This window comes from Siphateles boraxobius, unplaced genomic scaffold, assembly GCF_051911475.1.
Source record: "Siphateles boraxobius isolate OS27281-9 unplaced genomic scaffold, OSU_SipBor_1 86, whole genome shotgun sequence".
NCBI lineage: Eukaryota > Metazoa > Chordata > Actinopteri > Cypriniformes > Leuciscidae > Siphateles > Siphateles boraxobius.
Window position 1 is genome coordinate 2,034,305 of NW_027509215.1, and position 14,314 is coordinate 2,048,618.

At 37.2% G+C, this 14,314-nt stretch overlaps 1 protein-coding gene across 1 annotated transcript in view; it reads right to left on the reverse strand.

The window, feature by feature from the left end:
* Positions 1 to 14,314, reverse strand: part of kcnq3 (potassium voltage-gated channel, KQT-like subfamily, member 3) — a 55,289-nt gene that overhangs the window by 19,879 nt on the left and 21,096 nt on the right. The window contains exons 3-6 of the mRNA XM_077221772.1: positions 4,211 to 4,301; positions 3,989 to 4,115; positions 3,129 to 3,301; positions 2,653 to 2,826 (exon numbers count right to left, since the gene is read on the reverse strand). Coding sequence (XP_077077887.1) covers positions 2,653 to 2,826; positions 3,129 to 3,301; positions 3,989 to 4,115; positions 4,211 to 4,301 — 565 coding nt within the window. The remainder of the gene's footprint in view (positions 1 to 2,652; positions 2,827 to 3,128; positions 3,302 to 3,988; positions 4,116 to 4,210; positions 4,302 to 14,314) is intronic.

Sequence of the window (14,314 nt, forward strand, 5' to 3'; positions counted from 1 at the left end):
TGCATTCAAAAACTCTCCAACTGCTTTTAAAGGGGTCATCGGATGCAAAATACACTTTTATATGGTATTTGCAAATAAATGTGTCTTTGCAGTGTGTGGACACAATAACCATGCAATGAAAAAAAATCCATTCACTTTTTTTTAATCTTCAAAAAGCCAAAAAGTTGTTGCTCATTATCATTTAAAGAGACATGCACCGAAACGGGTCACTGTGAACAGAGCTGTTTTTGAAGAGGTAAAAAGGGTGTTGTTTTACACAACCATTGAGAAATTTTAACCAAAGTATGTTACAAACTTTACATGAAGACCCAAAAGAATCATACCAACTTGTGGAAAATGGGCATCCGATGACCCCTGTAAAGGTGTCCGGTTTGGGTCTTGACATACATGCTCATGGCAAGTTGTTATGACACAATGTTATGTACATTGAGCACTGATGTTCAGTTGGCTTTTTTGGGGTCAAATTTATTTTTATTTTTTCAATAAATATGTATTTTTTAAATATAAATATTTATTTTATTTGGATGAATTTGTCTTTTTATCAGATTTAACAATTGTTATAATTTCCATTTGTGCTGGTCAATTATGAACAATAGGCAAAATTGAACTGCTAGCAAAAATTGAAGCGAATTTGGTTGGGTCGAGGGACCGCTGCTGCAAATATTTGGGTGGCTCTTCCCCTAAATCTCACTCTAAACTTTTGATAAAACTTGAGAGCCCTGTAGTGAGTGGTGCTAAATCCCCACTTTTACAAAGGTGACGATACATTGTCGAGAACGGCAGTGCGCACGATTTGCCAAGACGGCATAATCTGCACGAAACATATGCTCGTTGCTTGTGTGAATGCAGTCAGTTTTGACCGCAAAAGATGAGGTAATTTGATTACCGTAGCGTAGCCTATTTACAGCACTTTACCTGCTGGAAATAAATGCAAAGTAGAATCGAATGAACGGCAAAATTCTGCATTGTTCGCATTGACTAACGGTGTAACCCTTCTGTCACCTCACGTACCCCAGTTTGAGAACCACTGCCTCAATCTATCTTTGTAAAGCGAGCTTGGGTGTTTGAAAGGCGCCAGGCCTATATAAACAAAAATCATCATCATTATTATTATTAATAACCATCCAAACACAATACAAACTGCAGGATACAAGTGCTCTGTGAAAAAGTCAGTAATTATTTAATGCCAATATTAAAAGTTTGAGGCATTCTTAAACAAAAACAAACATATTGCACAAACTTTCCATTTGCATTTGAAATTGAAAACTGTTTAATGTTAGTTACTTTCTCAGACAGGTGCTTCATATCCCTAACTCCGGTAACTGTCCATGCTGGATCTGTCCCCGTTGTTTTAAAAAGTAAGAATGGAAACCACAATAAGGCATTAGCTTGACCGCATCCAGCTAGCCAGGCCTTTCTAGTGTACCAGCTCTGAGAAGCTGCTTCCCTTTATTGCTAGCCTGCTGTCTGATAGAAAAGGGTGCGCATTGGCGCGGGCGCGCTTGGGGCGATAAAAGAATCGCCCATAGCGGACTAGATCTGACTTGTATATGGCTACAGTTTATGTCAAACATTTATTTATTTAAGCAGCAATTGGATAAGCTGCTCCACATACCCGCCTCCCTGGGGCATTTCTCCATCGCCCCAGAGCTGACACAGGTGGAGGGGACGTGTAGAAAAAGCAGACATTTTGAATTTCTATTATATTTTTCACATATACATTTATTGCATTTAATATTTCAAACACACAAATATTGCCAATTTTTATACACAATTTATGTATGTAGCCTGTTTACTTTTTTATTGATTCTTGTGGCTCTTAAAGGCCCCCTGAAATCAAAATTTAAGTTTTTTAGCTCTTAGGATGAATATGTCAGCCTTAATGTTATAAATAAGCTGGTGTGTTCCAAAACAATGACAAAATTCGCATTTAGCAGATATAAGCATTCAAAACGTACAGTCTCTCACTTCCGCTAAAATGGATCACGGATTTTTATGACGTCACCACGGACTTCAGCATCTCATCACATCTTCTGTCCAGTCAAATGCTCTCTAGAATCTGAAGCATCCCGCCCCCTATGCTATAAATACCACCTGGCCAAAGCGACCGTGGCTGTACCTGACTGTACGTTGGGTAGTAAACGCATGCTCAGTGTCAGCTGCTTGTGCTCATCAGTTCCATCAGTTAACTGTCGGAGTTACTGGAGTAGCATATACTCCGGGATATTGTTTATTTCGAGTCGGAGTGACTGTCAGGCACGTCTGAAAGCGCCCTAGCCCCCTCTATTGGCCAGCCGCCCCTGTCTCCAATCACTTTTTTTTTTTTTACTTTAAGGTCATAAAAATCTCAAATATTATAAAGGCTATCACAAAAGTCTTAATTATCAGTTAAAATCATTTTGCGTGTAAATTACTTCTTGCATCCCTTTATTAAGGAAAAACAAATGATTTGATACATTTTCATTGTGCCCCTTCATTTCTTTATGCGCTCCTTATTTTTTTTAAATTAGGAGCACATGTGCTCCTTTAGAAGAACTGTTACAATTCCTATTCTGCATTCTGTTTGCTATCAGAAATTTTAATTAATTTGAGAAGCATTCTCAAATTCTCAAAAAGTTATGAATGCATGTGAGTGCCGTGTGTAATTCTCACCAGTCCCCACCAGAGGGCATCTGCATAGGTGTCAAAGTCCTGCGTGGCTGGTGTCGGGGAGGGGCCATCAATGTCTGTTAGCTCGGCGGTGGCGTCATCTTTCTCAACCAGGTACACCAGGAAGGAAGCCAGGATCAATGACAGGAAGCCGATGTACCACGCTGTGATCAGCTCCTGACCACACACACCAGCCAGGAAACACACACAGTTGTATTGTCTGCGGTACGGAGATCAAACTTCACAAGACACTGATATGTGATTGTTTGTGCTTACGTATGTACTTTGTATGTGTGTGTGTATCGCAGACCATAGCAGTTTCGAGAGATGAGTGCGTGTGCTTTGCATTGTGTGTATATTGCCGACTCCATCGGTTTGTATGAGCACGCTTGACATGATTTAAACAAGCAGGACATGCTCTTAGATGTTGATTAAGGGGTACATTCTGTTTGTGCACATCACGTCAAGCATGCGGATACCTTGCTGTGTGTGTATATTGCAGATCCCAGCAGTTTCCAGGTGCCTCCACGGCGGTCCATTCGTAGCATCCGAAGGATCTGCAGGAAGCGCAGACTGCGCAGCGACGTGGCCAACACATTTCCCTGGTTACGTACGGCAACCACCGGCACCGAAGCGATCAGCACAAAGATATCTGTGAACATAGAGAGTACCCATAGTGCACAGGGGGATATACAAGTCTCTTAAGGCTGCATTTATTTGATCAAAAATACAGTAAAATCAGTAATACTGTGAAATATTATTAGAGTTTAAAATAAATGCTTTCTATTTTGATATATTTAAAAAATGTATTTAGTCCTGTGATGGAAAAAATTCCTTCAGCATGATTACTCCAGCCTTCAGTGTCACATGATCCTTCAGAAAACATTTGAATATGCTGATTTGCTGCTCAAGAAACATTTCTGATTATTATCAATGTTGAAAAAAGTTGTGCTGCCTAATATTTTTGTGGAAACTGTGATGCTTTTTTTCAGGATTCTTTGATTATTAGAAAGTTCAAAAGAAAAGCATTTATTTCAAACAGAAATCTTTGGTAACATCATTAAAGGGTAACTAAACCCTAAAACAACTTTTTTTAGTTAATGATCTGTAAGACTGGGGCTTTATTAACACTTTTCCAGCATTTTTCAAATATTGCCAGTGGATGGAGTCAGGCTCTGACCAGGGGTTGAGTTACCCTTTAATGTCCTTACTGTCATTTTTGATCAATTTAATGTGTCTTTGCTGAATGAAAGTATTAATTTATTTAAAAACATTTGTATGAACGTTCCTACATTTGTGTGTGTTTCAGTGTTAATTTGGGTTAGTGTGTTTAACTCACCCAGGACACACAGCGGTTTGCGGGCGAATTTGAGCCTTCCTCTCCAACCCTTATATCGACAGCAGCAGCCGGCGGCCCATATCCTCAATGCAAACTCACCCCCAAAAATAAAGATTGTAAATGTCTCCTACAGGTGAGAGAAACATTCATTCATTTTCCTCTCAACCATTCAGTCTCACACACTCAACCTGGACTGACCATGAACAAAAAACACACACTCACCAGAATCACAAGCCAGTGAGCCGAATCTTCCTCGTGCTCTTTGAACGTTGTTAAAATAGACAGAATCAGACATCCCAAAACAATCAGAAACCTAGATTAAGAAAACAGAGAGAAAGCATGACCTTTGACCAAAAGATTAACTTCATGTCATTTCCTCTCACACACACTCTTTATTTAATATAACTATAAATAATGGTTAAAAAGCACACACACATATATATATATATCAATTTTTTTTTTTTTTTACTTTTATGTATTATAAAAAAAAATGTGATGGGAATCTTTTTTAGTTGCTATGGATACCTAAGCTGAGTCATGATATAATCATTTTTATCCGGGAAAGACCAGCGACCTATATATATATAAATGATCATGATATCGTTTTACCGGCAGAGGGGGCTGGTGAATGTACTGCACTGCATTAGGGGGGGGGGGAGAGAGAGAGAGAGAGAGAGAGAGAGAGAGAGAGAGAGAGAGAGAGAGAGAGAGAGAGAGAGAGAGAGAGAGAGAGAGAGAGAGAGAGAGAGAGAGAGAGAGAGAGAGAGAGAGAGAGAGAGAGAGAGATGAATCAAAGACAGCTGAACTGCTTACCTGTTGTCCATGTCATGTGTTGGATATGTCCGACCACACACACTTGCACAACAATCCTATTACCAGATGCTGAGCTGGTAAGATTTACAAGCTTAATTTTTTACGACAGGTAATCAGTAACCTGGTGCTACTGTATACTGTATAGGATTCTCATTCAATTTCCTTCCTGAATTCCAAGCCATGCAATGACACACGCTGTGCTTGTTTACTGGGTATTCAATTACGAGTCTTAGGCCCAAATGTGAGTATTTAAATAGAAATCTTAAAATTCTGTCATCATTTACTCACCATCATGTCTTTAAAAACCTATATGTTGTTTAATCCTCCAAAAAGGACAAAAATGGTGCATCGTAATAAATATGGAATACTAGAGTGTAGGAAACCATTTTCAGCAAATAATATCTTAAAGTCAGCATGAAATAAAAATTCATCCTTACTGTAAATGATTCATCCTAGCATGGTTTGTGGTGTGGACTCTGCTATTGTTGTATATTTAGAATGATTTTTAGATCTATATCTTTACTGTTATCATTATAGTTATTGTTATTGTATAGTTATGGTGTGAACAGGCATTAAAGGGATAGTTCACCCAAAAATTAACATTTTGTCATCATTTACTCACTCTCTTGTTGTTCCAAACCTGTATGAGTTTCTTTCTTCTGTTGAACACAAAAGAAGATATTTTGAAGAATGTCGGTAACCAAACAGTTGAAGGACACCATTGACTTCCATAGTAGAAAAGAAAATACAATGGAAGTCAATGGGGTCAATCAACTGTCTGGTTCTCAACATTCTTCAAAATATCTTCTTTTGTGTTTAAACACAGAAACACAACCATTTTATTTATTTAATATACCGTATATGTATGTATTTATTTGTGTATGCAAGTGACTAGGGCTGGGTACCGAGTTCGGTACTTTTTAGGTACCGACCGAATTGCCTCGATACTACCGAGTACCGAAACATGTCTTGTTTTTCGGTACCAAGTTTCGGTACCTAAGTGGTTAATCTCGTCAACGTCAGTGAAACAATAAACATGCAGCATGATTGGCTGTGGCGGAAAAACACTAGTTTACGCGGCTGCCCAGAGACGTGCCTCTGCCTCGTCGCACGTGTGGCTGTAGTGTGTATGTGATTGTGTAAGCGTCCAACCCAGATAGATAGAAAATATGTAGAAATGATCAAAAGTGTACCTATGTACCCGACTCGATGCCATAAGCACACAATGCAATATTTTCGACAAGATAATTCCTGCCAAGACCGGCAACACGGTAAATCTGATAAGGCACTTAAAAGCACACAGAATACACCCGAGAGTAGAAAGTTTATCCGCCTTCGACTACAAGAACTGGAGCGCGTCACATATAAACCAAACCTCAGCGTATAGGATAGGCCTACTTGCCTCACAGATAGGGATGGGACGGTATGAAAATTTCATATCACGATTATAGTGACCAAAATTATCATGATTATCAATATTATCACGGTTTTGTTAAAACCAGATGAAAGTGTTAAAAAAGAACTGATGTTCACACTGAAAACATTTCAACAAGTTTTATATTTAAGAATCAACAAACAACAAATAAAACAAGCAGCTGTACAAAATGGATTTAACAGGAAAGAATAGTGACATTAATCTCTATTCAATATGTCCCCGTAATTATGTGGTAAAAAAAAAATCGGTGTAATAAGTGTACAATGAATATACATTATTATCTCTTAAATGTCACTCTTAATAGTATTGTTTGAGCTTGTTCGTTCGTCTTTGGCTCAAAGACACTTGCTGCAAACTTTTCTTCGCGGAAGCTTCAAGTTTATTTCAAGTGAGTGAGATAAAATATTTCAACTCAAAACAACATTTTGTGCCCAATTATTTCCCAGACGTAGTTTTAGTATTGAGATCAAAGTTAACTTGCCTTGCGTTCGCTACAACAGTCGATGATGGTCAAGACGACTCGGCAGATTTGAAGTGTTTAACGTTACCCCATCGCAGCAATTTTTTTTTGTGCATGTTTTGCAGACGGGGTAACCATCCTTGATTAAGTTTCCCTCAGGATTTTTATAGAAGCCAAAATATGACCACACCTCCGAATTGGTCCTCTTAAAAGGCTGAAAAATCTCCCGAGCACGGTCAATGCCTTCCGCCATTCCTTCTCGAATAAAAAAACAAAAAAAACAACATTGCGCGCCTGCGTCAGACTGTTGCTGTCTGGACAGGATTTATAGTGAGTTATTAAAATCGCGATAATCAAACACGGTTTTAATGATAATTGAATTTTAAACGATAATACTAACCGTCAGTACATTTTATCGTGGTTTATAGTGAAACCGGTAATCGTCCCATCCCTACTCACAGACATGAGAAATAGTTCTATATAAGTTCAAAATATGTCTACTTTTAAACGAAACAATTAGAAATAAATAGTTTGATTACCTAATCCATATAGGCGTGCGCGCGTTCACTACTGCAGGGATGACGAGTCAGCATCGCAAATTCGCAATAATCATCTTTGCAGCCAACACGTTTAGTAAACACTTGTTCATTAATAAACAATTAAAATATCTCCTTGCTATCGTTTCCCGACACATCCATAATCATTAGGCTACTTTTGCCAGTGCTTTGCGCAAGCTTCATGTGTGCTGATATCCCGCACCCCAGTAGCCTATATTTAATTCAATTCACATTTATTTGTATAGCATTTTTCACAATACATATCGTTTCAAAGGAGCTTTACAGAAAATGCATGTGTCTAAATTACAATTTAGAGTGATCAGTTATCAGGGGTGACTGTGTGTAATGCATTTCAATTAATTTTCATTCAGTTTCATTGTTAAACAATGCATTAAGTTAAGGCAGAAACTCATTGAAGTAAAGAATACATGTTAAATGATTAGGAAACATAGAAAACTTTAGCACTGGTGCTTTTTTACAGACTCAAAATATGAGTGTAAAAAATAAAAGTTTTTTTTTAGGTAATGTTATATGGATAAAATTTGTATCGAAAAAAGTATCGTTCAGGAACCGGTATCGAAGTCAAGGTATCGGTATAAGGATAGAAAATTTTGTTACGATACCCAGCCCTTCAAGTGACTGAGGAATTGTGTGTGTGAAGTCCTCAGATTCCTTTTTATGCAGTCTTCTGCTGTTATGTCTGGAAATCTACATGTATTGTGTGGCATCCACACACATGCAGACTCACATAATATTTCCTTTATCGTCCTCACTCTATTCGTCAGTTGACCTGTTGGTAGTTACTATGGTTTCGAATTTGTAGGTTATATCTGTGCTGTTTCCATGGTTACACATATTCCACACACACACACACACACACACACACACACACACACACACACACACACACACACACACACACACACACACACACACACAGACAGGGCTTTACACACTGGTACATGCTCAGAATCTGGTCTCTAGTGAAAGCTTTTAGCATCATCATAACCTCTAATGGTCATACCTCTCTCTGTCTCAGTCGAAGTATGTCGGATTTTCTTTTCACAAAACTACAGAATGCCTTGACTCTCAGGACAATTGCTGGACAATTAATATTGTAAATGAAATGGGGTATTAAGAAAGGATCAGCTTAATAAAAAAGCAAACTAAATAAATATGTAAAAATAAATAAATAATATTCATATTATGTAATATATAATATTACTATATAAAATATATATTGTAATCAAGATGCAAAGCAGGACAGATTCAAACCTGCATCTCTCACATGAGCAACATAGCTCAATGTCAAGGCCACAGCTAATAATAAAATAAACTGATGCTAGGTGGCGCTCTTTTACAAATCTGTTAGCTAATTTCAAGTAGACCACAATTAAATATTTTCATCATACAAAGAAATCGAGTCTCTTCAGAAAATTTTGACTAAACCGCTCGATTCATATGGATTACTTTTATGATCTCTTTATGAACTTTTTGAAGTGTCAAAGTGGTGTCAAACTGTAGACTCTCAATGGAGGGATAGAAAGCTCTCAGATTTAGTTTAAAATATCTTAATCTGTGTTCCAAAGATGAATGAAACTCTCAGGGGTTTGGAATGACATGAGGGTGAGTAATTAATGACAATTTTTTCATTTTAGGGTGAACTAACCCTTTAAGGCATTTCCACTATAAGATAGTTCATACGTGTGAAGTGAAATTAAATAAATTTTCATTGTTAAACTTTTCGGTGTCGCTTTTCCACACGCTCTTTGACCATAGGAATTATAGTTTGCCATGTCCTTGAAGACTTCTATGGTGTGAAATGAGCAACACATCTAAGTAAGCAATAAGGTACGAGAGGCTGTGCTGCTGTATCATGAATAAGTCACGGCTGAAGGGCATTTAGAAGAAGCAGATAAAACAGTTACCATACAATACAAATATTAAAGCCAAAATGTGTATCAATGCAACTTTCATGAAGTAAAATCACTAAAAGCCAGGAGCATCCTTCCGCTGGAAAAAAAAAAATTGTCCCTGACCATGAACAGCGACAGAAGTTACATTATTTCGCCATTAGATGGCGTCAAAGACTGTCTTTATGAGTGAGTCAGTCAGTAGAGAAGACTTTTATATTGAAAGGACTGAAACTTGTTGTGATTGTGGACACGGAGAAGCAAGACGCAACTGACAAATGACTAGAGTGTCAGGACACGGTAAAACCCCTGTTAACAGAAAAAGATTTAGCAGCGGACATTCAAATGGAATTTTTTATTACGAATTGACCTTTCGCTAAGCCCCGCCCTCCCTAGTTACGGTTGCTTAGACACGATTGGCCAGTTGCGGTTTTCGGGCGTGGCTTAGCGAAGGGTCAATTGGACTGACCTGAAGGAAAATTCTATATCTACTGTAAATGCAGGTAACGTTACATTCGTTTGCTCTATCTCTCACTATACTCTATAAGCTTCAATGAACAATATCAATGAGAACATACGTCTAACGTTACGTTGATAAGAGTGGTTGCTAGGGGTGTTGACCAGCTTTTGTTGACCAATCAGAATAAAGGACAAAATGTTATCAAATGTTTGTGAGGTCTATAGTAGCAAAGCCTGAAAAATGATGGTGGTGTCTTATTTCAGAATCTATCAGATGACTGCATGCTAGCAACAAGATACAAGTGTCTGATCACGTGATAGGCATCATTGGTGTGCGACGATTGGCAGTCGTGTGTTGATGCATTTATTTGTCTGAAGTCAGAAATCTGGGACATTTATAACGAGTTGTTTTTGCTGCTTAGTTTCAATAAACGCTCTTTTTGGATTGATGGGGATGTTTTGAGCAAAAGTTACTGTATGTTTCCAGTATATCAAACACTTTTATTATCTAATAGAATCAAGGAAAATCGTATTGTTCGTAAAATGAACCCAGTCATTGCTGTTTACAAAGAACTACTGAATTGTTAGAGATGTTTGTTGAATATAGAGGATGGTGAGGGAGAGCAATCCACACCAATCAATAGTGATTCAGTTGGTAAGAGGAAACAGTCAAATCTGGGATAATTTCATAGTCCGCTAAATGGAGACAGCTGTGCAACATATAAGACCATTGCATGAAGAGGCAAGGATAATAATTATATGAGTATGCATATTGTATGTGGTAAACATGATCAGTATTACTACTACTACTTTTAAGTAGCCTTCTATTGTTTAATTTTACTTTGCCTGTACAGGCATTTAAAATTAAAAAATGATTTACTGCACACCACTAGTGCATATACACTATTCTACAGTGAGCAATTCTATAGGAAATCTCATTTCAGTCTCTTTATAGTGGTTTTGACTTCACTTCATAAATGATGAATTTTGCAACATTGGCACTAATATTGAACTGAAGTGAATAACGACTCTATAATCTTATAGAGCTGGTTTTAGCTGAATTGAACTAATTTCCGAATTGATGAAGTTTACACACAGTTATTGAACTTAACTGAATCAAGACTAAACCGACTTCATCTGAGTAATGACAGTATAGAGCTGCTTTATAGCAGAATTTGAATCCGTCTTATATTTGATGAAGTTTGCATTGTTTGTTATTTTCCTGTTTATCACTGTGAAGCTGCTTTGAAACAATCTGTATTGTATAAAGTGCTATATAACTAAAGGTGACAAAGTTCAAAAGAAAAAAAAAAGTCTCTGAAATAGTGATGGGCGATACCACTTATTTTGTTTTCGATACGATACCGATACTTCCAAGGCCAGTATCGTCGATATCGATAGCAATACGATACCTCTTAAATGAACTTTTTAATTTGAAAATTTCTTAAATTATTGAATTACTACGATTAAAATGGGTAATGATACACACTAAACATTATATTTGAAAGGCATTTTAACATTCAATATGCCTCAATTGGAATTATTTAGATGATATTTTTTATCTACACATGGTTAAAATGTTTACTTGTAGTGGTAACCATGGAAATCTACAAAATATTATAGGCCTATTTGAACTATGGTCACTGTAATGTTCATTTTCATAAGGGACTGCCAGTGACAGGCTGTTGCACCAATAAAATGTAACCTTTTTATTCTGACAATGTATGATTTATATTAAAATTAGTTACAGAATAGAACATCAGTATGAACTTTTAACATTCAATTTAAAACAATTGAATTACCCAAATTTGCACAATGCTACAATTTGTTTATTGTGAAATAGCTCAAACATATTTTTCTGTCTTCTGTTAATCATTGTTTGAATCACTGATCTATCTAATGACAAAATATATATTTGTGGTTTGAATGCATTGTTGGCAGTGTGAATGCTCTCTGTGATTGATTGGTTCTGGCTTGCAGCATTTGCATGTTCAGTTCAGATAAGCAGGGAAGTGGTTTTACTACACAATTATTCACTAACATAGGTTATTCATCCAATTCAATTCATATTGTACGCATTAGATTTATTGTCAAATAAACAAAATCACTGGTAAAAAAAAAACAATGAAGTATCGATATTTTTGAGTATCGATACTTTAGATTCTCGACGTCAGTATCGATAAATCGATACTTTGTATCGATCCGCCCATTACTACCCTGAAAGAGAGTAGGGATGGGACGGTATGAAAATTTCATATCACGATTATAGTGACCGAAATTATCGTGATTATCAATATTATCACGGTTTTGTTAAAATAAGATGAAACTGTTAAAAAAGAACTGATGCTCACACTGAAAACATTTCAACAAGTTTAATATTTGAGAATCAACAAACAACAAATAAAACAAGCAGCTCTATGCACTTTTTATAGCAAGATTCTATTCGGTGGCATTTTGATTTTCTTCCTTATGATGACCGTCGTCAATAGCAACATATTATAACAGCGCACATCCATGTTTCACAACGGACGCGCGTTCTCATTTCATTCAAATACAACTTGTCATCTTGCGTCTCCGTTTTTGATTGTATTGCAAATGAAATCAGAGTTGATTTATTGTTTACAGAATTTGATAATATTGTTGTGATCATATTGTCTGGACGAGTTTTGTACGCTAAATGGATTTAACAGCTAAGAATAGAGACATTAATCTCTATTCAATAATTATGTGTTAAAAAAAATCGTACAATGAATATACATTATTATCTCTTAAATGTCACTCTTAATAGTCTTGTTTGAACTTATTCGTTCGTTTTTGGCTCAAAGCCACTTGCTGCGAACATTTCTAGCGGAATTAAGCTTCAAGTTTATTTAGAGATAAAATATGTCAACTCAAAACAACATTTTGTGCCCAATTATGATCCCAGACGTAGTTTTAGTATTGAGATCAAAGTTAACTTGCCTTGCGTTCGCTACAACAGTGATGATGGTCACACAAGACGACTCGGCAGATTTGAAGTGTTTACCTCTATCACTGCGACTTTTTTTGTGCATGTTCTGCAGACAGAGTGACCATCCTCGATTAAGTTTCCCTCAGGATTTTTGTAAATGCCAAAATACGACCACACCTCAGATTTGGTCCTCTTAAAAGGCTAAAAAATCTCCCGAACACGGTCACTGCCTTCCGCCATTCCTTCTCGAAAAAAAAAAAACCCAACATTGCGCGCCTGCGTCAGACTGTTGCTGGCTGGACAGGATTTATAGTGAGTTATTAAAATCGCGATAATCAAACACGGTTTTAATGATAATTGAATTCTAAACGATATTACTAACCGTCAGTACATTTTATCGTGGTTTATAGTGAAACCGGTAATCGTCCCATCCCTAAAAGAGAGTCTGTCATGGAAGTTTCCCTATGCCTGTTTTGTGTCTTGGTAATGCTGTCAGTGTGTGTGTGTGTGTGTGTGTGTGTGTCTGTGTGTGTGTGTGTCTGTGTGTGTGTGTGTCTGTGTGTGTGTGTGTGTGTGTGTGAGTTGTTCAGGTAAACCCTACGTTATGGGGAAAAAAAGATGGCAATATCCAAAATCCTTGTCCTTGTGGGGACATTTTTTGGTCTCCATGAGGAAACCAGCTTATAAATCATAATAAGTGATGTTTTTTGAAAATATAAAAGTGCAGAAAGTGTTCTGTGATGGGTAGGTTTACAGTATAAAAATCATTACGCCTATGGAATGTCCCCTATAAAACATGAAAAGCCACTGTGTGTGTGTGTGTGTGTGTGTGTGTGTGTGTGTGTGTGTGTGTGTGTGTGTGTGTGTGTGTGTGTGTGTGTGTGTGTGTGTGTGTGTGTGTGTGTGTGTGTGTGTGTGTGTGTGTGCGTGTGTGTGTGTGTGCGTGTGTAACTTGGCTGTTTGATCGATGTTGAGGGCATATTGGCTGTAATGGGAGCATCAATTTATGAGGTGAGTCATAACAGGACACATCAACCTTTATAATAAAGCACACACATACACACACATCCTTGCAGCTCTGCCCCAAAGCATGCTGGGTGAACTATTCTGTAGAACTTGTGAGGAAAAGCAAAGGAGCCGGAGATAGAGACATGTAGCCCCATTAGAGGTTATTAGTGAGGTGGATGTTAAAAGCTCGGTATTTCTCTGCTGATTTCAGGGAACAGCAGATTACAGCTCTCACTGGAGACCAGAGCATAAAGAAGGAAGCATGTGCATGATGGTGGTTCATAACCCAAAAACAGATTGGTTGTTCCATAAAAAGCAGGAAAATGCTAATAAATAAATAAAATCAGCACCAAACCAAGGCTTTAAACGATCAATAAACATTTGATTTCTCCTAAAATGAACCGTTTAAAATCCAATAAACCATAACCATAAAATCCAAATTGACAATTCTTATTTTTTCTGGAATATTGCAGTATTTATTATAATTTATGTATTCGTTCACATAATTTTTTTATCCATGTGCCCTCATAATCTTTAATCGAAATAATTTCCTCTCACTCTTGCAGCGACATTTCTTCTCTGATGACGTGTTTACTGGTGTAAAGGCGGGACAAACTGTCGGGATAAACATGCAGCAATAGCAAACCACAACCATTGAACCGTCCAATCAATTACTGATTGTCCAATCAATTACTGATAAGTCCCGTCCTACATTTTTTTCCTAGTTTGAG